Below are 25274 nucleotides of genomic sequence, written 5' to 3'. Positions count from 1 at the left end.
AGCCTGGGTCTCCTGCTATCTCCGGCATCTGTGAGACAGCACATGCTTCTACTGCCTTCCAACTCTCTCCTTCCTGTTGCTGTCTCCTTCCTACACTGAGTAACACGCATCAGGGCAAAGGGCATCCACCTGAGCACAGGGGATGATGACCAGGCACCCAACAGGCTCCCTGACCAGCTTTTAAAGTGGACTTTGAAACCTTCCCTTCCACGGCCCATCTGTGAACTCCTTCTCAACAGCACACCCTTTGTTTTCTATGAGGGTGGGGAGATCGTGGGTGGAAAAATAATACCTTGGACAACAACAAAGAAAAAGGAAGAGAGTCAAAGATTGGTGCTGGTAGTCAAGGAGATGGAACAAGAAGAGTGGGTAGGAATCTTCGCTTCATTAGAAGAGGCCTTCTGGAAACCTTAAGCAATGTTTCAGTTTGTGAGGGTAGACAGACAGATCTTTATTTATGGGGAGGGAGAGCAGAGAAAAACAAAACAAAACAAAACAAAAAACAACCAGCCTGGGCAGTAGCATGCACTGGGGGAAGGGGAGGCAGACGGGGAGGACCACCACCATAATTAAATAGAACAGTTTTGAAGCAGATGACACGCAAAAATGAATAAAACAGCTCCTTAGGGCCTTATGATCTAGGGGGTGAGATAAAGGAATAGACAATTAACAAAACAGATTATTAGGGTTTAAGGAGAAATGCGAAGAAGGGCTGTTAAGAACACAAAGAGGGAAAAACTGCTTCCAGTTGGTTGGGATTCAAGACTTAGAAGGTCTGGCCTTGTAAATATGCAAGAAGTTGGAAATCAATCCCATTTCCTTCCTTTATCCTTAAATCAGGCAAAATCTAAGTCTATTTGAAAAGGCTGCAATGTAAGAGAAATCAGCTTTGGGGTGGTGTATCAGGAGAGCTGAAGCAGAATTTAATCCGTTTGTAAGGACCTGCAGGAGAGGAAATTTCATATTCTCCCTTAGCAACACATTATAGAAAGAACTGGGCCTAGACTTCTGATGGAAGAGCACTGGAACACTGAGCTTTATATTACACTTTCACTGTCAGGCAATTCTTTCGCATGTTAACCCCAAATTCGTCAGGTTTCTGTCTGTTATGGCATGTGGAGATCTAGCTCCTTCCTAACGGCATTACAGATTGAAATACAGTGATACTTGATTTTAGTTCTTCTCCACTGACAGAAAAAACAAAGGTTAGCAATTTCTCTAAATGCAAAAGAGGTGGAAGATAATTCTAGCTTAATAATATAATTGTCTTTGAATCCACAATGTCTACTAGCTCTTAGGAAATTTTCCCACAATGAAGTTGCCTTATAAAAAGAAATGGCCCTAGTTAAAATGCCCCCATTTTTTTCCAACCCTATGATTAGCTGCTGTATTTTGAAACTACATTTGGTGACCTTAAAGATATCTTCAAAGAGCCCCTAGAGCTTGCTGTTCAAAAGTGTTATTCCCAAGCAGCTCCCTTCCATAGCTATTTAAGAGATCAGTTGGAGAAGGAAAAGAGGTGTCTGATAATGAAACGTCTCCATATTCTACCAGAAACAAAGACTTTAGAATATATTTAACTAATTATATAGTTAAGACGGTCTATCTATTTACAATGAAGAAATTAGAAAATCACAAATAAAGCCAGAGGGAGCAAACTTGTGGCTATTATAGGTAAGTGGCCAATTCTAATACTTTGATAGAGCCCTCAAAGCAGAATGAAACCAGTGTACCATAAAATATGCTACTGCTACCGTTGGTATTCGGAAGGCTATAGGTTTGGGGCACCTGGCTAACTCAGTTAGTAGAGCATCTGACTCTTGATCTTGGTTGTGAGTTCGAGTCTCACACTGGGTATATAGATTACTCAAAAAAAAAAAAAAAAAAACAAAAAAAAAACCCCAAAACAAAAGAAAAGCTTTATACTTGACCCTTCCTTTTATTGTTTTCCCAGTGAGTAAGGCACTTTCTACAGTTCTGCTTGCTAAGGTCTGGAATGTTTCTCGGATGAGCAAGAGGTTATAGTGAGAAGGTCTGGAGATGTTCTTTTGTTTTTGTTTTTAAAAGATTCTATTTATTTATTTATGAGAGACACAGAGAGAGGCAGAGACACAGGCAGAGGGAGAAGCAGGCTTCCTGTGGGGAGCCCGATGTAGGACTCGATCCCAGGACCCCAGGATCACGACCTGAGCCAAAGGCAGACATTCAATCGCTGAGTCACCCAGGTGTCCCTTGTTCTTTTTTTTGTTATCAATGACAGGACTGGTAATGTCAACAGTATGTGATCTAGTTAGTCCTCAGCCTCTCTAGAGTCTGGGGACTAAGCATAGTAGGCACTGATTCCTTGAAGGGCCACACCACTATCTTCTCAAAATGATTCAAATACTTACTGGTGAAATTAACCTGTCTTATTAGGTGTCAACTACAGTGGCACCAATATGTACTCAATTGTGATGCTTATTAAGAATTCTAAGGGAGTCTAATTCTTCTTCCTTTCACAGTGTCTTGTCATTTGTTTCTTGCTTTTGTTGTGGTTTCATACTGAAAGTTTCTAGAGTCTATTTTGTATTCTTATTATTCCAGAATTTTTATAATGGCTTTGGGAAAGTCTTTTTAATTCACTGTGCCGGGCAATAATAACTGGTCCCTTTCTGCTGAAAACTTTGTAAATCTAGAAAATATAGCAGAATTCAGTGATGAGGAAAAAAACAAAACATAGTTGGGAGGGTGAGGGCTTTGAGACAACACAGACTGTATGATATATTGTGATTGCTCTGATACCCATGACTTCAGATCAAATTCAGTATTTCCTTATACTATAAAAATTCTTTCAGGGCACCTGGCTGGCTCAGTTGGAGAAGTATGCAACTCTTGATCTCAAGGTTGTGAGTTCAAGCCCCATGCTGGCTGTAGAGATTATAATAAACAAACAAACAAACAAATTGACTTTTAAAAAAATTCTTCCTTTTCATCACAACATACCTGTAATAATGACTGATGTTTTTTGTAGAATGGGATTACTGCCTCAAAGTATTAACTTTTAATAAGTGGGTATTTGAATTTTATAAATCAGGTATTACTTTATTTTTATTTTTTTCTTAAGATTTTACTTATTCATTTGAGACAGAGAGACAAAGAGCACGAGTGATGGGACAGGGCAGAGGGAGCCCTGAAGAGCAAGGAGCCTGATGTAGAGCTTGATCTCAGGACCCTAGGATTATGATTGGAGCCGAAGGCCAACATAAGGGCCCCAAGGAGGTATCACTTTAAAGCAAACGTTGGCAAAAATTAAAAAAAAATTAAAGCAAACAAAACCAAACAGTACACTGTAAGATGGAACAAAATGGCTATTTAAAAAGCTGTTCTAATATCTGCCACTGCAGTGAATAGTGTGAAGGTAGGGTGTGGAGGGATTCCCCTTAGTTGCTGGAACCAGATTCACTACTGTTGTGACAGCAGCGTAGCAAGAAATGACATGATATCCCAGAGTATTTGATAGGAAAGGATGAAATAAAGTCAGTTTCATGGCATAAAATGAGTAACACACAGTGATGTCATATCCAGAATTATAGCAAAACTGAAAACTGTTTTTAACATTACAAGGCAAAAATTCCAAGTTGTTGGGAATTTTGCTTTCTCCAGGATCAACCCAGGTCCCTGTTCTAAATTAAAAGTAGTCTGGCTGCCTACCAAGCTGTGAAGCTTGAGAATAAAAGGAAGTACATAGAAGCATAAGGGCAGGGATTGATCTGCTGGACTTGCAAGTTCCTTGTGGTCCACTGGGATCAGTACTTTGGCTGTTACCTTGATAGGTGGAAGAGAAGAGGTGACAGTGGAAGGTACTGGAGATGTGGCTGTGGGAGTGGAAGCACAGAGGAGGTGGATGAGGGAGAGTAATTGAAAAAGGTACTGTAGTACTTATGCCAGGAAGCCTCACCCACTAGTAAAAGCCAGTAACAGGTCATAATTGACCTTTATATAACTAGACCTTGTATCTCTTTAATCATTGTTTTCTGATTTCTACAATAATGCATGCTTTATGTAAAAATAAGGAAAAGCTCCATAAAAAAAACAGAAAAATATTGAATAATCACTCATAAAGTCATTACCTGAAGCTAAGAATGGACATTTTGATGTACTCTTTTTCTAAACACATCTTAAAATAAAAATTTATATTCGATGGTACAAAATATTTTATGACCCAACTTTTTTTGTTCTGTGTATTAAACACTCCAGACATAAGAAAAAAGCTGTTGAAGCCCTTCCCTCATGCCCAAATCCATTCTGCTCTTCAAAATATGGAAAGGCCACTTTTGGTTCAAATGATCTGGAACATTTCACAAGTGAGTAGCCTTTTGAGTAGGGCCTTTAAGAAAGGTAAAATTTTTAAGAGGCATAAACAAGGAAGGCACACGTTTTAGGTGGAAAAAACAGAATGAATAAAATTTGTGAAGGTGCAAAGACCTATGGGAACACACAAGGAGTCTTCTGGGAAGTAAGGAAGGGATTTGATGGCTAAGGAAAGGACTATAAACAAGAAGAGGAATAAGAAGGAAATTAAAAAAAAAAAAAGAAATGGCAGGTGAGGGCCTTTGGAAGTTGGCCAATGGCTCATCAATGGTTAACTGGAGAGTAATTTCCAGTTTAGTTGATGGAGGCAAAAGCCAGGTAACAGGGGCACCTGGGTGGCTCAGTAGTTGAGCATCTGCCTTCAGCTCAGGTCATGATCCTGGGGTCCTAGGAGTGAGTCCCACATTGGGCTCCCCACAGGGAGCCTGCTTCTCCTTCTGCCTGCGTCTCTGCCTCTCTCTGTGTCTTTCATGAATAAATAAATAAAATCTTAAAAAAAAAAAAAAAGCCAGGTAACAGAAGTTGGCCAAGACTGTTTCTTAGAGCAAGAAATTAGGCTGTAAAGGAAGAACAACCGAATAGTAGCAACAGGGTTATCAGAGTCAGTAGCAATTACCCGTTTTTTTCCCCCAAGATGGCAAACCAGTAAGGCTTGGTATTAGAGACATTGCTGAGACAATGGAGGAAAGAAGATAAGTACTGAGGTATAGAAAGAGAATAAAAAGATGAAGTACTCAGTCTTGATGCCCTTACTTTTCTTAGAGGAGAGGAAAGAGGTATTAAGAGACTCCGGGGAACGCAATAAGGGAGGTGGAGGAAGACAGCAGAGTAACACTGGGGGTCCAGACAGGTTGGATAGCATGACTTTGTAGTGGGGCATGTTAATGGAGTCACATGATCTTCCCCAGAAAGTGTGAATCCCAAGGACACCATCTCCAAGTGCGCTGGTGGAGAAATCCAGGGCTCTGGGCACTTAGCCGAAGGTCATGCAGAAGTCAAGGTATTTATAAGAATAGTCAGTGGTTGACCATTGTAATAGGTGGGCTAGGGAATGGAAGGAGACCTACAGTGACCTAAGAGCCTGGGTAGGGTGGGATGGAAGATGGAGTGATTAGAAAGGCTAGTGTATAGACTGTAAGTGCCCTGAAAGTGTTTTGGCGGGGGTGCGGGGTGAGCTTGGGGGGGGATGGTGGTCTAAACGACAGCCATGTATTTCAGTATCTATGTGTGGAGCACTATGCAATCCAGAAACAAAGTTTAAGGGAACAAATTGGTTAGCTAAAATAAGTACAGAGAGCCTGATTTTGAGAATTTGTTCTTTTCATTTCTGAATCAAACAGAATAGAAAGCACACTGGAAAATGCATCAGCCCTAGAAATAATCCGACAGCTGAGTCTTCAACAAGAGTGGAGACTGGGGGCCTGTAACTCAGGAAGGTTTGGCTGGTAGCCACCTGGCAGTCAATTTACTATACACAGAAAGGAATGGCTCAGGTTAATAAAGCAGCTTGAATTACTTAGAGGCATTTGGGTTACAGACTATGTAGTAGGTGGGGTAGGCCAGCCACAGAGAAAGGGTACCTCACGCAGAAAATGTATAAAGAAACTGTGTAGAGAATATCAAAATCTTTGTAGATCATTTCTATCAGGAAGGAGTTTACCTTTCTTTCCCAACGTCCTATAAAACTAAAACATGGTTCAGCACATGTCAAAACTAGCTGCTATAAATGCTCAAGTGCATAAACAAAGCTTTGAATTTTAATTATGCAATATATTGGAATGTTAATAAGCAAGAAAATGTAGTAGGTTTTTTTTTAAACTTATAGAATTAGAGTTAATCACTTGTGCACTGCAACTTAATGATGTATGATTTGAAAAGATGCAAGACTTTAAAGTTGAAAGCTGTTACCGAATCTCTTATTCTAAAATCTACACGTAATAAGTACTTTACACTAGGAATTAAAGGGGAGGGAGGCAATTGCAAAATTAACAAAAAGGAGAAAAGAAAATACAATACCTCTGGATTCATTATTCCTTTTTTTTTAAAACAGCTGTAAAACATGTCCATGGAAAATACTTCACTCCAAAGGTATCCATAATATTGGCCATCGTATCCCCCTGCCAAATGTCCAAAAGTAGCTGGCATATTTGTGCCTTTAAAGAAAGATACATTTCAATCAATGTGATGGCCAGTGTTAATTATCAGGTTATCAGCTGCCTAAGGTTTCCCTAGGGGGAGTGCAGGCACTGGGGAGAGGAGACAAGCAGGATCCTACCTGTAGTACTCCATGGATTCACATGTGCCCTCGGCCAAGATGTTTACAAACTTCTCTACTATGATGACTCAACCTTGAGCAGGTTTCGGCCTTAAGCTTTGGAATGCCTAACAATAGTTTCAGAGGCTTTGTCCACACCCATCAGATAGCTCAGTGTTTCAGAACTACTCAGTCCTTTCTTATCCCTTAGATGCATATGTATCTTACAGATACTCTACTATTAGAGCCTACCCTTCGTCACACCTCTTTATATCTAAAATTTGTCAGAACGGCGCTTATTTTAGGTTCATAATTACTGAAAAAGAATTATTTAAAAACCTAAAAAAAGTTTAGGTTTAAAAACCTAAAAATTTTTACCAACTCAATCTACCTCTAGGGCTACTTTTAAAAAGGATTTTGTCAAAGTGGCCTCAGGCACAGAGTTGTGTATGGTCTGCTATAAAGAGATCGCAAAAGTAAGTGAGGATCTGGGATGGACTCAATGAACTCTTCTGATCTTTATCATCACTATTAATGTTGACGGATTTATTTAAATAACGACTTTTACAGAGAAAAAAAAATCACCCTACCAACTATGTGTACACGAAAAACTACCTGTTGGCTTAAAATATGTAAATATATAAATGTGAACACACGTGTGTGCACCTACCCACCCACACACATGAATATCATAAATATAGGGTTAGAAAGTGCTAGTTAAAACTGCCTTAACTGATCTCAGAACCAAAATCAGAAGCAAAGTTTGTGCTTCTCTCTAAAACTGCCCCCTTCTGCCAATTTCTTAGTGGAATCACTGGGAAGTCCTGGTACATATATGGAGGGAGGAGCCAGGTGGGAGCTGCCAAACGTGAACGGCTTTCTCTGCTTTGGGGTGGAGGCCAGTTGCTCATGCATGATTACACTAAAATGCTGAAAGCTGGAGCCACCTTTCCTTTAAGCATATTTGGACAGGATAACTCATACTCGAACATAGTAAGCTTATCTGAAAGTCACTGCCTGATTATAGAAATCAGAAACAAATTACATGAGGTAAACTTCCTGACAATCTCGGCCTTCCCTAGCAGTGCTGTAGGACTTTACCGTGTGTGGAACAGAAAAAATTGAATTCAAGTCTTGGTACTCACATACCTGGGGTGGCTGCAACACCTAAAACCTCTGTGCAGTATTTGGCATATTCACTTGCGGCGTCCAGCGATGCGTTGGTATGGAGAGACTGATCAACTTTGCTCAAAACAATCTGACGTAAGGTCAGAAGACCTATTAACATAAGAATGTTTGGGCATGTTTTGGAGAAAAGAGAACTATGTGTTCTAATATCACAAGATCAAAGATTTCAAAAACTGATGCCTGTAGTACATACTACAGAGTGGGAGCAAGGTAACTCACTTAAGATTTAAAAGGAGACAGATTTTTTTTTCTTGGGCACAATCCTGTATATTTAGCAGTCTTCTCCCCCCCCCATAATAGCACTTTAAGAGCACTAGGATTATTAAAGGGGAAATAAGTTCTATAGAAGAACATGTCGGCAATTCCCTCTTAAGCAATTCTAACAAATTTTCCTTTTCTATAAATTTTTATTTTTTTAATTTTTATTTATTTATGGTAGTCACAGAGAGAGAGAGAGAGAGAGAGAGAGGCAGAGACACAGGCAGAGGGAGAAGCAGGCTCCATGCACCAGGAGCCGGACGTGGGATTCGATCCCGGCTCTCCAGGATCGCGCCCTGGGCCAAAGGCAGGCACCAAACCGCTGCGCCACTCAGGGATCCCCAAATTTTCCTTTTCTAAAATTACAAGTCATACCTGTGTTGACCAGTCTGGAATCAACAAGCTTTTCAAGCAGATCATCCATGATAGGGCTTCCATCTTTATAATGTTTTGACAATCTTCGGAGGGAATCCATGTCCCATACCCAGTTCTCAAGCATTTGTGATGGCACCTCTACAAAGTCGGTTTCCACATTTGTTCCGCTAAATCGTGCAAAATCAGTCTAGAAAGTGAACACAGAGGTCTTTTTATTTAAGCACTGAATGAAAACTACTTATGTGATGCATTATAATTAGGACTCTAAGAGCTGGGCACCTGGCTGGCTCAGTTGGTAGAGCATGTGACTCTTGATCTTGGGATTGTAAGTTTGAGCCCCAAAGAGGGTAGAGAGATTACTTAAATAATTATTAGAAAACAGGGGAGGTGTCTGGGTGGCTCAGTCGGTTAAGTGCCTGCCTTCAGTTCAGGTCATGATCCCAGGGTCCTGGGATTGAGCCCCATGCCGGGCTCCTTGCTTAGCAGGGAGCCTACTTCTCCCTTTCCTTTTGCCTGCTGTTCCCCCTGCTTATGCATTCTCTCTGTCAAATCTTAAAAGAAAAAAAAGGAATCTCTAAAACTCAGGACAGAATCAGAGTCACCTGCCTCTTTGAATAAAGGGTTAGGATAACTTCAAATTCAAATGAAAACAAAACACAGTAGCCAAGCAGCCTGAAAAATAACCCTCCAAGTACTCTATGTTCATTTAAATGAATATTTCATATTTTGAATCATAGACAAACTTGGAATAATCATCAGGAAACATAACTGAAAAAAAAATCAGTCTGAGTTAAAACTAGCCTTAAGCTTTGGAAGTAAAAAGATTTTAAAAATTTTCCATTGAAAATGAATATATTTACGACAATTTCCCCCTACTTCTCTTTTCCGTTTGCTTCCTTTTATTTATTCGATAAGTCCATTTCTGGGGCACTCATCACTCCATTATTTAACTCCTCAAGTTTTCATCAAAATCAGAGTTAAATTACAACATTGCAGACAGATATCCTTTCCATGTGTGTTATGTTTTGTGTTCTAAACTTTAAATAAGTGATTTCTAAGGTAATAGTGTTGTAGAAAGCCTAGTTGTACCTCTCAGGATAGAAGAGGTTGCCTTAACACAAGAAGCCATTTCAGCAGGAGTTAGAGCTGTGGGTCAGCTGGCAAGTGGGGGCAGTGAAATGCAGCTATAGTTTCCTGGACAAAATATATACTCAGAAGTTAAAGCATCCCTTATAAAAATAAAGGACTTATTCTGAGGGTATAGGCTAAGAGTTAATTTTTTTTTTTTTTTTTTAAAGGGAAGTTTAGGAATGCCTGGGTGGCTCAGTGGTTAAGGGTCTGCCTTTGGTTCAGGTCGTGATCCCAGGATCCTGCTCAGCTGCTCAGGCAGTCGGCTTCTCCTCTCCCTATATTGCTCCCCCTGCTTGGGGGGAGCGCTCTCTCTCTCTCTCTTTCAAATAAATAAATAAAATCTGAAAGAAAAAAAAAAAGTGAAGTTTAGTGAACTATTGAAACATATGTCAGGAAAGCTCTTGATCAGAAAGAGGGGAACCTGCACACCATCCACAGAACTTCAGTAAAACTGACACGGGCAGAGGAGAGTTAGCATGAAAACAACTGGGTCGCCTGCAGAATGGGGGTTATCACTGTGTTGTCTTTCCCTGAACCTCTCTGTCCTGTTTCCCTCCTCAGTCCCTCCCTGACTTCATCATCCCCGGGGTTCTGCAGGGAAAGGAAAAGAAGAAGGGCTTAAGTGCTGGGGGAGGCGGCAGATGGGATGCCGAATCAGCAGCAAAGAACTGATTCTGCTTTTGGCCCAGGGCAGAAGCGCAGATGTCAACGCCATTTCACATTCTGCCTTCCTCTCTTTATGCAAAAAAATGTTTTGCTTGACTTCCTATTATAATTGCGCTGATTCTAGATATGAGGAGCTGCAAATACTGCAGGGCCAAAGGGAAGGAAATTCACTAGGCGCTGGAATTAGGCCACCTGTGTTTGAGGACATCCTAAAAAAAAAAAAATTCTTATAGGGAAGAGGCAAGGGTTCCAGAAAACTGAATATTTTGCCTCTTTCTGGTATCTTCTAAAATAACAAACATCCTACATTTAGATAAAACACTTTGATGCAATAAACATAACAGTGGAAATCCATTGAGACTTTACCACGTCAGACATTATGCTAGGCCCTTTATATGAATTATCTGATTCAAATTCTAAAATGATTATATGAAGTACATACTGTTATCTCTGTTTAGAGATAAGGAAATTGAAACATACTGAGATTGACAGGAGATCTAGGGTTTGAAACCAGGTGGTCTGATTCCAGAACCCATGGTTTTAAGCACAATTGCTATAATGCCTATGTTATAGAAAAATAAAAAACATAAAAGGTCAAATTATGACATTACAAAGTGGCTAAATCCTAGATATTATCTAAAGTAGAAAAATCTTTTTTTTTTTTTTTAGATTTTATTTATTTATTCATGAGAGACACAGAGAGAAAGAGAGGAAGAGACATAGGCAGAGGGAGAAGCAGGCTCCCTTCAGGGAGCCTGATGTGGGACTCGATTCCGGGACTCTAGGATCAGGCCCTGGGTCAGAGGCAGATGCTCAACCACTGAAACTCCCAGGCTTCCCTAAAGTAGAAAAGTCTTATATCAATCAAACTTGCCTTCATAAGAAGAGCAAAACTGAGGTTTCAATTGTGCTTCCTTAGGAATCCTACTTCCTCTACATACTGGAAGATGTTTCAAGGATCAAACATGAGCCTGGCTGTGAAGGTCGGCCTTTGTAAGCACCTCTCCTGCACTTGGGATTCTGTTAAGAGTAACTGCATGATTTTCTAAGGATTATAGTTTTTAAAGAAGTACTAACAGACCAAATAAAGGCAAATAAATCATACCATCAGCTACCACTCCGCGGTATTTCGACAAAAATGTACATTTTGTATATTCTGCTTGTGTGAATATTTTTCAGTCAGCATTTGCAGATAAGGGTGCAAATCAGCCCCAAGTAACAACAAAATGTGTGTGTGTTTGGAGGTGGTGGTGCTGGTGGTATTTCAGAACCTAGAAAAACATGAACAAATGAGAAACTCATGAGTTAAAACTGAACAAAATAAAAAGTAACGCAGTTATGTCATTCAGAGTAGAGAAGAAAAGGCTTATTCTGTCCAAAGACATCGGGTGGTGGGGGAGAAAGCATAGCACATGAATGAACAGATCAACAATGTCTCCTAAAGAACAAAAGGAAATGTTTGCAAGGAGTAAAAGCTAAAAATAGCCCTACGGCTTGCTTACTAATTTCCCGAAAGTCAGAAAGTCAGTCACGCTGTTTCTCTGTGTGCCCTTTGAGCAGTATCATTTAAATATTTTTCAAAAGAGGAGGACAAAGATCCTATGAAATTCAAAAGCTCTATTTCCAGCAAACAACTGAATTGCTTCTAAAAAGAAAGGCATCCATGGTCAGCCACTGTATGAGTCAACAAAGGAACCCTGAGCAAGTCTTAGCATCTAGTAGCCCGCTGGGGGTCTGACACTCAGGACAGCACGGCTGCTGAATTATTTACTCACTGCTGACCAGTCAGCAAACACCACCTCCTAGTTTTAAAGCGCATGTTCCAAAGAGCCCTATAAAGCCCTTTATATGGTTTTCAGTAAGAACAATTTGAAGGTGTCGAATAAATAGTAGCTTATAGGCTATAGTATCTATTGATGTTAATATACTTCCCAGATAAAGCAGAGCATCGTGAAATGAACACAAAATAACACGATTAACGAATCATTTTGTAGGTGACACTTCGAAAGGTTTTAGAGCATTATCGTCGCAAGAAATGTTTTGACAATAAAAGCCTAGAAGACAATGTAAACTTAGATTTCTGTTTGATTTTAATTTCTTGGGAGGAAGAATGTTAGTTAAAACCATGAGATTTTTCATTATTACCCTTTTAAACAGACAACGGGATACCTAAAATACACACTATTACAGATTTTTACAACAGATCACTTGATGCTATAAAGAATTCAGACAACACAGCAAGAGCTGGAACAAAATTATATAAATTAAAGCTCAAAAGTCTGTGAGCTTCTGGTGTATTTAAAGACCAAAGTCTTACGGATGACTGTTCTAATTAAGTGGCTGGATGCTTTTAGGGGTTGCAACTAAAGTTTTATGTTCGTGATACCAAATTCCAGCTCAAAGGAAAAGCAGTCGCTGAAATCCGTAAGTGTACTGTGTTTAGAAAAAGAAAAGGCCCCAGGAGAATGGACTCTGGCTGTCTGAGGTGATCCCCTACCGATTTCCCCACAGTCATTCCAGATCCTGACCTGCGCGACTTACCCCTAAATCCAGGGATGGTGCAGAAGTTTATGTAACAAACCATTAAAAAAAGACAAGTGCCACTGTTTCCCAGACTCTGACACAAATAGAGGGTTAAGGGTTCACACTTTTAACTTCACATACACCTACCCATCAATGGAAGTAATAATAGTAATAAAGATACCCTGAATAATACTTTGCTGACTTGCTTATTAATCTTCACAGCAGCCCTATAGTTCAGCAGATCAGTATCACCACCATGATTCAAAAGACATAATCCATAGAGGTCCTAAATACTGCTTTTTTTTTTTTTTTTAAGAGAGAGGGGAAAGAGCACACATGTGTGAGTGGGGGCTGGGTGGGGGGCTGGTGGCAATGGTAGGATAGTGGGGAGGGGCAGAGAGAAAGAGAGAGAACTTAAGCAGGCTCTACACCCACCATGGAGCCTGAGGCTGGTGCTTGATCTCATGACACTCAGATCATGACCTGAGCTGACATTAAGCATTTCTTTTGTAGACATGTGTCTCTCTCTATACACACACACACACACACACACACACACACACACACACACACTCATATATATAAATAAGCACACAAATAAATACAGTGACACAGAGACCTGGGTAGCTCAGTGGTTGAATGTCTGCCTTCAGGTCAGGTCATGATCCTGGGGTCCTGGGATTGAGTCCCGTATCAGGCTCCCCGCAGGGAGCCTGCTTCTCCCTCTGCCTGTGTCTCTGCCTCTCTCTCTCTCTGTGTGTCTCTCGTGAACAAATATATAAAATCTTTAATAAACCAAAAACAAATAAATAGAATAACAAAAATGGGATCCTGAAAGACATCGCTTCTAATACTAATGATGGAATCTCTAACTGTGCAGGGCTGGGGGTAGGGAGCAGAGGCCACAAAGTTGTTGATAAGTGTTTACTGTACTTTAGGACTAACACTGAAAGGTCACCTTATACAGAGGGAAATGTGGAACTAGATAAACTCATTCCACACATGCTTACTTGTGGTTGACTTAGAGAGAATGTCATTTAAGAAGCTAAGGAGAAAAAGATCTATCAGACAGGAATACATACTTGGGAGATCAAATTCTGGCCACATGATGCACTGTTGTCTCCAGGGCGGGGACTGAGAACAGTGGTTACAGGTAGCAGACTGGTGAGGAGCATGACCATCAGATCGGGGACAAGCCATTCAACCCTCTTGAATCTCTGTTTTCTCTACTTGGAAATGGGGGGGTGGGTAACAGTTTAATAGGAGAGGCCATATTCCTTATTCAGGGAATACTGTGAGGATAAAATTCATTAATGGATGTGAGGCACTGATTATAGTGTCTGGCACATGGTCAGTGCTCACTAAGTCTTGGCTGCTATTATCGTTCTTAGCCTGCCCAGTTTGCCTAACCAGGTATGGTCTTGGCTGGTCTAATCGTGCTTGTCCTTGGCTTCCTTCAAGGATCTATTTTTCAGTATTAATACTGAAGATCAAACAAACCCATATTCTTTTCAACTCTTTTCCCACCATTGCAATACTTGAAACTGCTCATTCTGCTCTAGCTTCAGGAATCAAATTTCCAAATGGGCAATAAACATTAAAACAACAGAAAGACGAACACAAACGTGATCCTTCCTCCCTCCCTCAGACTTACTCATTTGAGTGAGAGAAAGAGAGTGCACATGAACGGGAAGGGCAGGGAGATGGGGAGAGAGTCCCAAACAGACTCCACACTGAGTGTGGAGCTTAAGGCAGGGCTCCTGTCACGAACCTGAGATTACGGTGTGAGCCGAAGACAAGAGCTGGAGGCTTAAGCACTATTCCAGCCAGGCACCCCTAAATCAGATGGTTTCTAATCACCTTCCAAAGATCTTCACCCAAAAACCTACTGAGGGTAGGTGTTTGTGAATTTCTTAAACTGAAGTGAAGGTACTTTGCCTTGTGGCCACTTTTTTCCTTCTCTCAAATTATGACGTGAGCTATGTAGTGATCCCCGAAGCTTGAATTATGTGTAAATACAGTTACAATACTTCAAATACATATGGTACTTAATGCTTTCCCAAGTACCTTTCATACATTATTAATAATCTTACAGGCATCCAGGGAAACAGGTATGAGAACTGTTGTCCTCATTTATGAACAAGAAAAATGAAATGGCTCAAGAAGGTTTAATAACTTGCTCAGTCACATAGTCAGGCTCTCAAGTACCTGGATGATTTTTAATACAGTGATTTTTTAAAAAAAGATTTATTTATGAGAGAGAGAGAGAACTTGTATGTACAAGCTGGGGGGCGGAGTAGGGAGAGAATCCCAAGTAACCTCCCTCCCAAGCACAGAGCCCCATGCTGGGACTTGATCTCACGACCCAAAAATCAGGACCTGAGATGAAACCAAGAGTTGGACGCTTAACTGACTGAGCCCTCCAGGCACCCCTAAGGTAGTGTTCTTATCCTAACACTAGGGTGCCTGCCTGGCCTCTGCCCCACAGGGTTTATTTACAAGACAAGAGGCTCTCTATTAGTCTTTTGACCAAATTAAAACATTATTTGGAATTACAAAATTTGAAGTTTTTCTGCCCTTCCATCCTTCTCACTTTTAATTGATAAGGCTTTATTGTGATTCTATGATGCTTTAAGACTTATTTATTTTATTTTTTAGAGATTGGGGGAGGGGAGAGAGAGAGAGAGAGAGCAAGCAAGCACAACACACACACAGGAGTAGGAGGCAGAGGGGGAGAGAATCTCAAGTAGCCTCCACTCTGAGCCAAGTGAGGGTCTGATGAGGATCTGATCTCATGACCATGAGATCACCATCTGAGCCAAAATCAAGAGTTGGATGCTTTGCTACCCAGGTGCCCCCTATGTTGCTTTACAATAATGATCTCTAACAGTCTAAAACTCATTACTCCCAATGTGCAGACCAATGACATCATTATGGCAGCTGTTAAGAAGAATTACTTTTCTTTTCTAGCCTACCTAGTTCAAAAGGCCAGTGATTACTGAGAGCCCAAACCACAATAAAACCAAGAAACAGGAAGAGATACCAGAGATGCCATCTCTTGATTGTTATCTTCAAAATTATATACCCCATAGTACTAACACAAGAAAATATAAGAGAAACTCATCTCCTGAATGATGAAATAGGAGACATATTGAACTAGTGCACATTCATGTTTGCAAACTGGATGTTCCTGCAGTCACATTTAAATATTACTATGACAAGCTCCAACGAGCTCTTCAGGTCATCAAACTTGCACAATGCCAAAGTGGAGGACCCAAACACTGAGCTGCCATATCTTAAAATCAATCTAGTGGATGTGTACAGCAAAATTATTATTATTTGTTTAAATTAGAGAGAGAGAGAAGGAGAGGAAGAGAGAGAATTTTTTTTTTTGACAGAGAGAGAGAGAGAGAGAGAGAGAGAGAATCTTAAGCAGGTTTCTTGCCCAACACGGAGCCTGATGTGGGGCTCGATCAACAACCCTCAGATCATTAACCTGAGCCAAAACCTAGAGTCGACTTAACTGACTGAGCCACCCAGGTGCTCCCACACGGCAAATTTTAAATTCACTATGTATTTCTCAGAGAAGTCAGAAGTGTTACTAAACATAGAAGCTATTAAAACTCCTTATTCACTACCACCCAGGTTACGTTAATACAAAAGAATTTGAGGGCAGCACCGGTGGCGCAGCAATTTGGCGCCACCTGCAGCCTGGGGTGTGATCCTGGGGACCTGGGATCGAGTCCCACGTCGGGCTCCCTGCATGGAGCCTGCTTCTCCCTCTCTCTCTGCCTGTGTCTCTGCCTCTTTCTCTCTGTGTCTATGAATCAATAAATAAAATATTTAAAAAAAAAATAAAAAGATTTTGAAATTATTATAAGGCTGCAAGGAGGTGGTTCTGTGCCTATTACTTTTGAGACAAAAGTACTGATTATTGGTTCCATATACAATTAACTTAAAAGTTCTTTTGGGTGGTCCCGGTGGCTCAGTGGTTTGACCCTGCCTTTGGCCCAGAGTGTGATCCTGGAGACCTGGGATCGAGTCCCACATTGGGGTTCCTGCATGGACCCTGCTTCTCCCTCTGCCTGTGTCTCTGCGCCTCTCTCTCTCTGTGTCTCTCATGAATAAATAAATAAAATCTTTAAAAAAAATTCTTAAAAAAATTTTTTAATTGACCTATAGTAGACATACAACATTATATTAATTTCAGGTGTACAACATAGTAATTCAACATTTATATCTTTAAAAGTTCTTAAAGCATTACATACATATGAAAGAATTAATAGAGATTTTTCAAAGATGATCTCATGAGATGACCAATCAAGGGATTGTACTACACACTATTTAGTTATATGACACATTCTGTGTTCATGAAGGAAGTTAGGCAAACTCTGTAAGAATTGAAGGTAGTCCAGTGTTTCAATAGAGACACCATATACAAACACTATCATCATCATGATACTGTCATCAGTGTATCACTATATATACTGATTCATGTATATATTATACATTTATACAGTTTATATATATACGTACACACACACACACATAAACATACATATATTTCAGTTAAGAGTCAAAGAGCTCTAAAATAATAAATTTAGGAACCAGGAACATTATTTTCCAGCATTAAAAGTGACTATCTCAAAGGATCAAAAATAACATAAGAGATCATGAGAATAACAGAGTGGTAGAGAAATGCATTATGAGCACATGGTAAGCATATAATACTCAGGTTCTAAGAGGACTATGTCTGAAAACAAGAACACACATGAAGAGCACTGAAAATCCACTCAAGAATCACTATTACTTTAATAAATGTGATTAAGACGCCAAGTTATTCCTTTGTGAAATCATTAGTTGCTAATCAATATACAAATAAGGAGGAAACTGCTATAACCCAGGAGTTCTTAACTTGGAATTCATTATGGTCTGGGCTTCAAGGAATCTGTGAGCCCTTTGGAATGTTATGTAAAAATCTGAGTATATGAGTTGTATGTACATTTTCCTAGAAGAGGTATCCACAGCTTAAAATCAGATTTTCATAGAATCCTCATACCCAAAAGAGTTAAGATCCACTATTCTAAAAACAAGCTATGGTTTATGTATGTACAAATATATAACTGGATCTTGGACAACCTAAGTAATATTCCATAAGTCTGAAATTCAAAAAGGTATCTGACTTTTCTAAATTACTCATAAAAATATTTTTTAAAAAAGGAAATGGAAATTAGACTTATCTTAATTAAAGGAAACAGCTACAGAATGGACACTGATTGAAAATAAATACTGCAGGAACCTGATAGCTGTGAAAGTACTTTAAAATTATGTCAGAAAGAAAATTTGGGTTATTCTGAAAGATTTCTTTTCCTTGGATTAAATACAGGATAGAACTGGCTACATTGGTGTATGAGGACTTATTTGAACAGATTCATATCTTATTTCCCTATTTTTTTGAACTAAACATGGAAAAATCAGAATGTAAAGATAAATTGTTAAAAGAACTAAACAGGTTTTTTTAAACAATAGTGACAGTATTGTTTTGGAACTGAGTGGATACATCTTTGGTTATTATAATGACTTGGGAGCTATTCTGAGGGCCGGGGATGCTAGATGTCCAGGACCAACTGCATATGTGCGGACAAAAAACAATTGTCCCATATGCTACATGCCATTCATATGTCCTACTGGACATTTACATAAGTGAAAAATCTTAATTAAGCAAGCCCAGAAACTAACTCCATTGCACATATTTCTGTAAAGTATTTTGTACCTACCTTTAATTTCCAGGACTGAACTATTGAGATCAACTAGGTAAATCAAAGCAAGACTGCTTTTTGTAAGTTTCCCAAAAAAATGTTCACCATTTTGGAAAATCAAGTCACCACTGGTGCTATTGACCAATATGGAATGTCTTTGTTCCCCCCAGTTCATATGTTGAAATCTAATCCCCAATGTGATGGTAGGAGGCAAGGCCTTTGGGAGGTAATTAGGTCGTGAAGGTAGAACTTGCATGAATGGGATCAGCGTCCTTGTAAGAGAAAACCCAGGGAGACCCCCAACCTTTCTATCACGTGACAACATGGTGAGAAGGCACCATCTGTGAACCAGAAAGCAGGTTCTTACCGGATACCAAATCTGCCAGCACCTTCCTTGATCCTGGAACTTTTAGCCTCTGTGAGAAAGAAGTTTTCATTGCTAATAAGCCACCCAGGCTAAGATATTCTGCTACAGCAACCTGAACCAAGACACTTGGCAATATCATTCTAGGGCTTGAGTTTACAACACAAACCGCATTTATCAGTCTGTAGTTTTTGTTATTAGGTTCAGGGTTATTCATAATGAAGACTTCATTATATCTTACTATGGAGCCATGCCCAGGCCTAACTATCTGGAAAACATAAAAATGTATTTGTTTTATGTTCAAGGAGGACAATATATCAACTACAAAATTTTCTGTGAAAAAAAAATTCTGTGTGGAGAACGGCTGTTGGGAAAAATGAGTAAAATCTAAAAAGTGCTGGGTGTAGTTAGGAGTACTGTAGCAACACTGGCTTCATGGTTATGACCAATGTACTATGGTAGTATTAGATGTTAGGAGTAGAGGAAACGGGGAGGGTTACATGGGCAATTTTTGTTCTGTCCTTGCACCTTTTCTGTAAATTGAAAACTGTTCTAATAAAAAGCTTCTTCTTAAAAACTTTGCCTTTAGAGATGCATAGAAATTTCAAATTTGGAAAAATGTTCCTCCATTTCTTTTAATATCAGTTTCCTTCCTTCCTTCCTTCCTTCCTTCCTTCCTTCCTTCCTTCCTTCCATCCATCCGTTTCTTTCCTTTCTCCCTTCCCTTCCCTTCCCTCCCCTTTCTTTCTTTCTTTCTTTCTCTTTCTTTCTTTCTTTCTTTCTTTCTTTCTTTCTTTCTTTCTTTTTTCTTTTCTTTCTTTTCTCCTTCCTTCCTTCCTTCCTTCCTTCCTTCCTTCCTTCCTTCCTTCCTTCCTTTTTTCTTTCTTTCTTTCTTTCTTTCTTTCTTTCTTTCTTTCTTTCTTTCTATTTCTTTTTCTTTCTTTCTTTTATTCACTAGAGACACGAAGAGAGGCAGAGACACAGGCAGAGGGAGAAACAGGCTCCACGCAGGGATCCTGATGTGGGACTTGATCCCAGGACCCTGGGATCACGCCCTGGGCTGAAGGCAGATGCTCAACCACTGAACCACCCAGGTATCTCTAATATCAGTTTTCTAAACTGTTTATTAAACTGTTTCTAGGGCAGCCCTGGTGGCGCAGCAGTTTAGCGCCGCCTGCCGCCCAGGGCGTGATCCTGGAGACCCTGAATCGAGTCCCACGTCAGGCTCTCTGTATGATGCCTGCTTCTCCCTCAGCCTGTGTCTCTGCCTCTCTCTCTCTCTCTCTGTCTCTATGAATAAATAAATAAAATCTTTAAAAAAAATAAATAAACTGTTTCTAACTCGGTGTTTTCATGAGTCAGATAACAGTGAAATATTAACAAGTTCATATGGTTTATCCTAGAATACGGTGGGCCTAGTTTACTGAATTGTATTACTAAGTTGAGAAAAAAATGTTCATTTTCAGAAATAGAGGAATCAGTTGCAAGCCACCGCACACACACACACACGCCCTTTTTGGCAAGTTCTCCACATGGTTATACTACGTTATCTATGATTTTAATTTGAGGCTAGTAGTGGGAGGTGTTTCAATGTATTTATTATTAAAAAAGGAGTAGAGTCTGAGACAGTTGAAAATCACCAAACTAAACAAAGCATTAATAAGTGGAAGAAAAGAGATTACAGCTCAGTTTATCTGTGAGGCTTACACCAAATCCCTATGGAGAAGAAGATAATTAAAAGTAAAAAAACCCAGAGTTATCTGTAACCCTTAATGATAATCTTTTTCCATTGGGTGGTATTCAATGAAGATCCTTTACCAGTGGGTTAACCTCTGAGTAAAAAACACAGTACATTTGAGGACACAATAAGAAAACTTTTATGTTTTTCTACAGAAGGCCTAGGAGATTCGTGAGCATGTTCAGATTCTGAAAAAACATGTTAAGGGGAGGAATCGAACAGCAGCAGAAAAAATAAAAGTCGGAAAAACAGTTAGTAGGTTTACTATTAAAAGAAAAAAAAAATCACTCACCTGTGCACAAATCTGATGCATGACATGACCAAATTCGTGGAAGTAAGTCCGCACCTCATCATGCCTCAGGAGAGAGGGACGAGCTGCTGTTGGCTGCGAGAAGTTCACCACAAGGGCAGCCACGGACATCATGCGGCTCCCATCAGGCAGGAGGCAGCCAGGCTGGAGACCAAAGCAGGCTGCGTGGTTGTACTTTCCTTCCCTGGGAACCAGAGCATCATGGGTGAGATATGAGAACTCTTCTCTAGCAACAACATTGCTGGGACCTCTCTCAGACACAAAGTCTTACTGGATACCAGAGGGATGTAATCCACACTTAGAAAGTAGGTCAACATTTTATCAAAATGGATAAACCAGAACTAAGCAAACAAAAACTCTACTATCGCTTCACATGAGTTCTATCTCCAAGGTTTCTTTTGCTGAAAAATCTTAATGTAAGAATTAAGAGTATATACCACACCCAGTACAGAGCTCAATGTTTAATGGAATCTTGCTTTTCTTCTCCAAGGACAGGGTCACTAAACACTAAATTGTGTTAATGCAAACTTGAGATAAAAGATAGAGTTTGATTTACGAGGCAGTTTTTTCTTAAAATTACAATTGACAGAAAACCAAATACTGGACAAGAAGGTTGTTCCTTTTATTCAAGGAAGGAAGAATCAGCATTCACAATTAAATGAGCTCCTTTTATAAACTAGTCAGGCCTTTCTGAAACAGAATGCTTTTAGTTAGCTTGGGAAAAAGCATAAATTACACTATAAAGTTGTCTATTCATGGACAATGGGGTATCAGTGATGGTCTCTCCAAAAGCAATGTGCAGTTAGACTTTATTCCACAAGTAGGTTTCCTTCTTCCTTTTCTTTTTTTGGCCAGAAGACTAACAGTACATTCAGGTTTGGGGTAGAACTTTTAGTTTGTTTTGATTAATATATAAAATTTTTTTGTATTATCTTTTCTTGCTGACTCCTTATTAGTCTGTTTTCCCTGCTGTTCTTTAACTGTTCTTCAAGTTAAAAAAAAAAAATTAGCCTTTTCCAGCTTCCTATAATGGTATAATGCTAGAAAGGGCAATGTTCCTATCCACACAACCATCACAATGTGTTTCACAATCTCCAAATCACAACTTTTTCTGAATTCATCACTAACTGGAAGGCATTCAACTGACCATCCAAGACAGATGCCTCCAAGGAGAGAGGAAGTGAGGAAGCAAGCATTTTTTTTTTTTTTTTTTTTTATACCTGGGGCAAATCCTGCAGAAACCAGTAAGAAAAGTCTTTTAACAAATTGTCAAAGGCTGTGGTGGACCAGTGAAAACAGGGAGCCTCTGTGAACTACAGATAAGGACACTCTGCCTCTGTTTGCAGGGTCTTCTCCCTGAATCTGGCCAGGGACACACAAAAAGATGGTGGCCAGGGAATACCCTGATAGAGCATCAGTCCACGCAGGCCTGGAGAGGGAGTAGCTGCCTGGGTAAAGGAATGAAGCGCTGCCTCGCTTCTGGGAGGAAGCGCACAAACTCTGCTGCCCTAAAAGCACTGGTAAAAACCCAAAGCCAAGGGAAAGAGAAGAGAAAAAAATCCTCTCCTTCTGAAGGAAGGACAGGAACGTAGTGTGGGCCCAGACCTGCAAATGAGACCTACTGAACAGGCTATGTCAGCACTGAGCAGGGACATGGGAAGGAAGGGGACAGATGAGGAGGGGACAGGCCCCATGAATGTGAACACCAGAAACTATATGCTGAATGTGATATGATTTTCAGCCAGTCCAGATTCTGGTGGTTCAATAGAATAATTCCACGTAGTTACTTCTAAATGTGTAAACAGATCTATAAATCTTTTTTTTTTTTAAAGAATTTATCTCTTTGTTTATTTACATATTTGACAGAGAGAATGAGAACACAAGCAGGGGGAGCCAGAGAGGGAGAAGGAGACTCCCCGTGGAGCAGAGAGCCTGATGCAGGGCTCGATCCCAGGACCCTGGGATCATGATCTGAGCCGAAGGCACATGCTTAACTGACTGAGCCACCCAGGTGCCACTATTCTATTTTATACCTCTTAGTGCACTATGGAGGGTCAAGAGTGTATTTTTCCCCCAAAAGTGTGTTCTTCATTTGAGAGTAGTATGTGTGCTACTGTGTTAGCCTTGTCTGTCTAACATCAGGCCCTGGGCTGAAGGCAGATGCTCAACCACTGAGCCACCCAGGTGCTCCACTGTACATGTTTAAAAATGCAGAGAATAGGACGCCTGGGTGGCTCAGCAGTTGAGCGTCTGCCTTCAGCCCAGGGAGTGATCCTGGAGACCCGGGATTGAGTCGTGCACTGGGCTTCCTGCAGGGAGCCTGCTTCTCCCTCTGCCTGTGTCTCTGCCTCTCTCTCTCTCTGTGTCTCTCATGAATAAATAAATAAAATCTTTAAAAATAAATAAATAAAAAATAAAAATGCAGAGAGTAATGCTGTAACTTACAGGTTTAAATGTAGATTCTCTGGTGAACAAAAGCTCCCCAGTGACATTGCTGTATATTATTCATTTTATGCTATGAAGCTAGCTTTATTATTTTTTTAAAAGATTTATTTATTTATTTATTTATTTATTTATTTATCTGTTTGTTTATTTATTTATTTATTTATTTATTTATTTATTTATTTATTTATGATAGACATAGAGAGAGAGAGAGGCAGAGACACAGGAGGAGGGAGAAGCAGGCTCCATGCCGAGAGCCCGACATGGGACTTGATCCCGGGACTCCAGGATCGCATCCTGGGCCAAAGGCAGGTGCCAAAGCGCTGAGCCACCCAGGGATCCCCGAAGCTAGCTTTATTTAATCTTTCTTTTTCTTTCCTATCAAATGCTCTGGGATATCATGTCATTTCTTGCTCTGCTGCTGTCACAACAGTAGTGAATCTGGCTCCGGTGACCAAGGGGAATCCCTCTGCACCCCACCCTCATACTTTTCACTGTAGTGGCCGGAGTAACCCATACCTGAGTTCTCTCTGCCACACTGAGATGATTCTTACTGAAAGAGAGCAGATTGTCCCTAAATCAGAAGAGGTTGCACAGAAGAAAAAAGATATCCCAAAAGAAACTAAAGACACAAAAACTTATGGCCCAGGTGTAAATTCTGCATAAAATAAATGCAAATTAAAAAAACAATAATAAATTTTAAAAGGTCCGTATCAAGCATCTTATGTTAAAACCAGAGTGTTTTGCTTTTTTGTTTTGAGAATCTTAGTATTCAATGAATAAAAATTGAAATGTGATTAAAAAAATAAAGTAACTTTTTTTTAGGCCTACTCCAAATATCATTTTTTGACTCATGTAGAGAAAATGAGTTATTCCATCTCACTTTTATGAAGTGACAGGAAGTGAACATTAAGTAGGTCACTACTTTCACAAGAGATCAGCTTCTGATTCCCATATCAGTGCTGGTAGCAATGGCCAGATCTCAGAGTACAAAAGAAACCAATTATATGTTGGCAGGGAGACAGCAGGCGGAGGTGGCAAGAACTGCTATCTTTGACCCTGGAAGTAGAACCTGGGGACAGTTACAGAACACTCCAAGACTGAAGGATTTCCCCGGACAGAATTTTTGGCTTAAAACTCTATGCTGACATTCTTATTAAAAATAGACTTGTCTACATTTGACAAGGGTTTATTTTTAGATTATATCAAAAGTGAAAGTAAGTCCAAAAAACATTGGGATAAGACTCCACTGTCTGGATGACACAGTTAGCCAGTGTCCTTCCAGCAACTACCTAAAGTCACCCAAAGTCTGTGGGTTAAAAACTTTTTGCACTACAAAAAGTAGGGGGTTACTGTAATTTCCTTTGGCCTAGTTAGTAAAACGAACTGGTAATTGTAACAGCCTAGCTTTGTTTTAGAAAGCAGCCTAGAGAGAAAGTGATCCAAATCCTTTCATGTCTGATGAAACAGAGTCCATAGTTACCACATGTTTCAGAGACAATAATATTTTGAATTCTCACCATTGACTGAATACCTAGCCTGGGTGATATGCATAAATAGCCTAATGCATGAAGTAATCCTATAAAGGGATTACCAGTCCCAAACGACAGAGGAAGAAACAGAGTCTCAAAGAGGTTAAGTCACTTAAGCATCTCAACTCCATGTGAATGACTACAAAGATTTTGCTATTCCTACTATACTGTGCTGCTTCTCAGCCAATTCAGGGAAGTGCCCATAGACTAAAGAGTACTGGCAAACAGATTACCTGAATAATAAATATTTTAGGGACCAATTTATTTATTTGTTTATTATTAAAGATTTTATTTACTTATTCATGAGACACACAGAGAGAGGCAGAGACACAGGCAGAAGGAGAAGCGGGCTCCCTGCGGGGAGCTGGATGTGGGACTCGATCC

The 25274-nt window shown here is 39.9% G+C and overlaps 1 protein-coding gene across 5 annotated transcripts in view; it reads right to left on the bottom strand.

Moving 5' to 3' along the window:
• Positions 1-25274, bottom strand: part of NLN (neurolysin) — a 94744-nt gene that overhangs the window by 6405 nt on the left and 63065 nt on the right. For all 5 annotated transcript variants that reach the window (XM_072826650.1, XM_072826649.1, XM_072826652.1 and 2 more), the window contains 4 exons: positions 20899-21100; positions 8426-8612; positions 7754-7882; positions 6367-6503 (listed from right to left, as the gene is read on the bottom strand). In XM_072826650.1, coding sequence (XP_072682751.1) covers positions 6367-6503; positions 7754-7882; positions 8426-8612; positions 20899-21100 — 655 coding nt within the window. The remainder of the gene's footprint in view (positions 1-6366; positions 6504-7753; positions 7883-8425; positions 8613-20898; positions 21101-25274) is intronic.

Source organism: Canis lupus, chromosome 5, assembly GCF_048164855.1.
Source record: "Canis lupus baileyi chromosome 5, mCanLup2.hap1, whole genome shotgun sequence".
Taxonomy (NCBI): Eukaryota; Metazoa; Chordata; class Mammalia; order Carnivora; family Canidae; genus Canis; species Canis lupus.
Note: the sequence above shows the minus strand (reverse complement) of the source record. Positions and strands in the feature narration are given on the sequence as shown.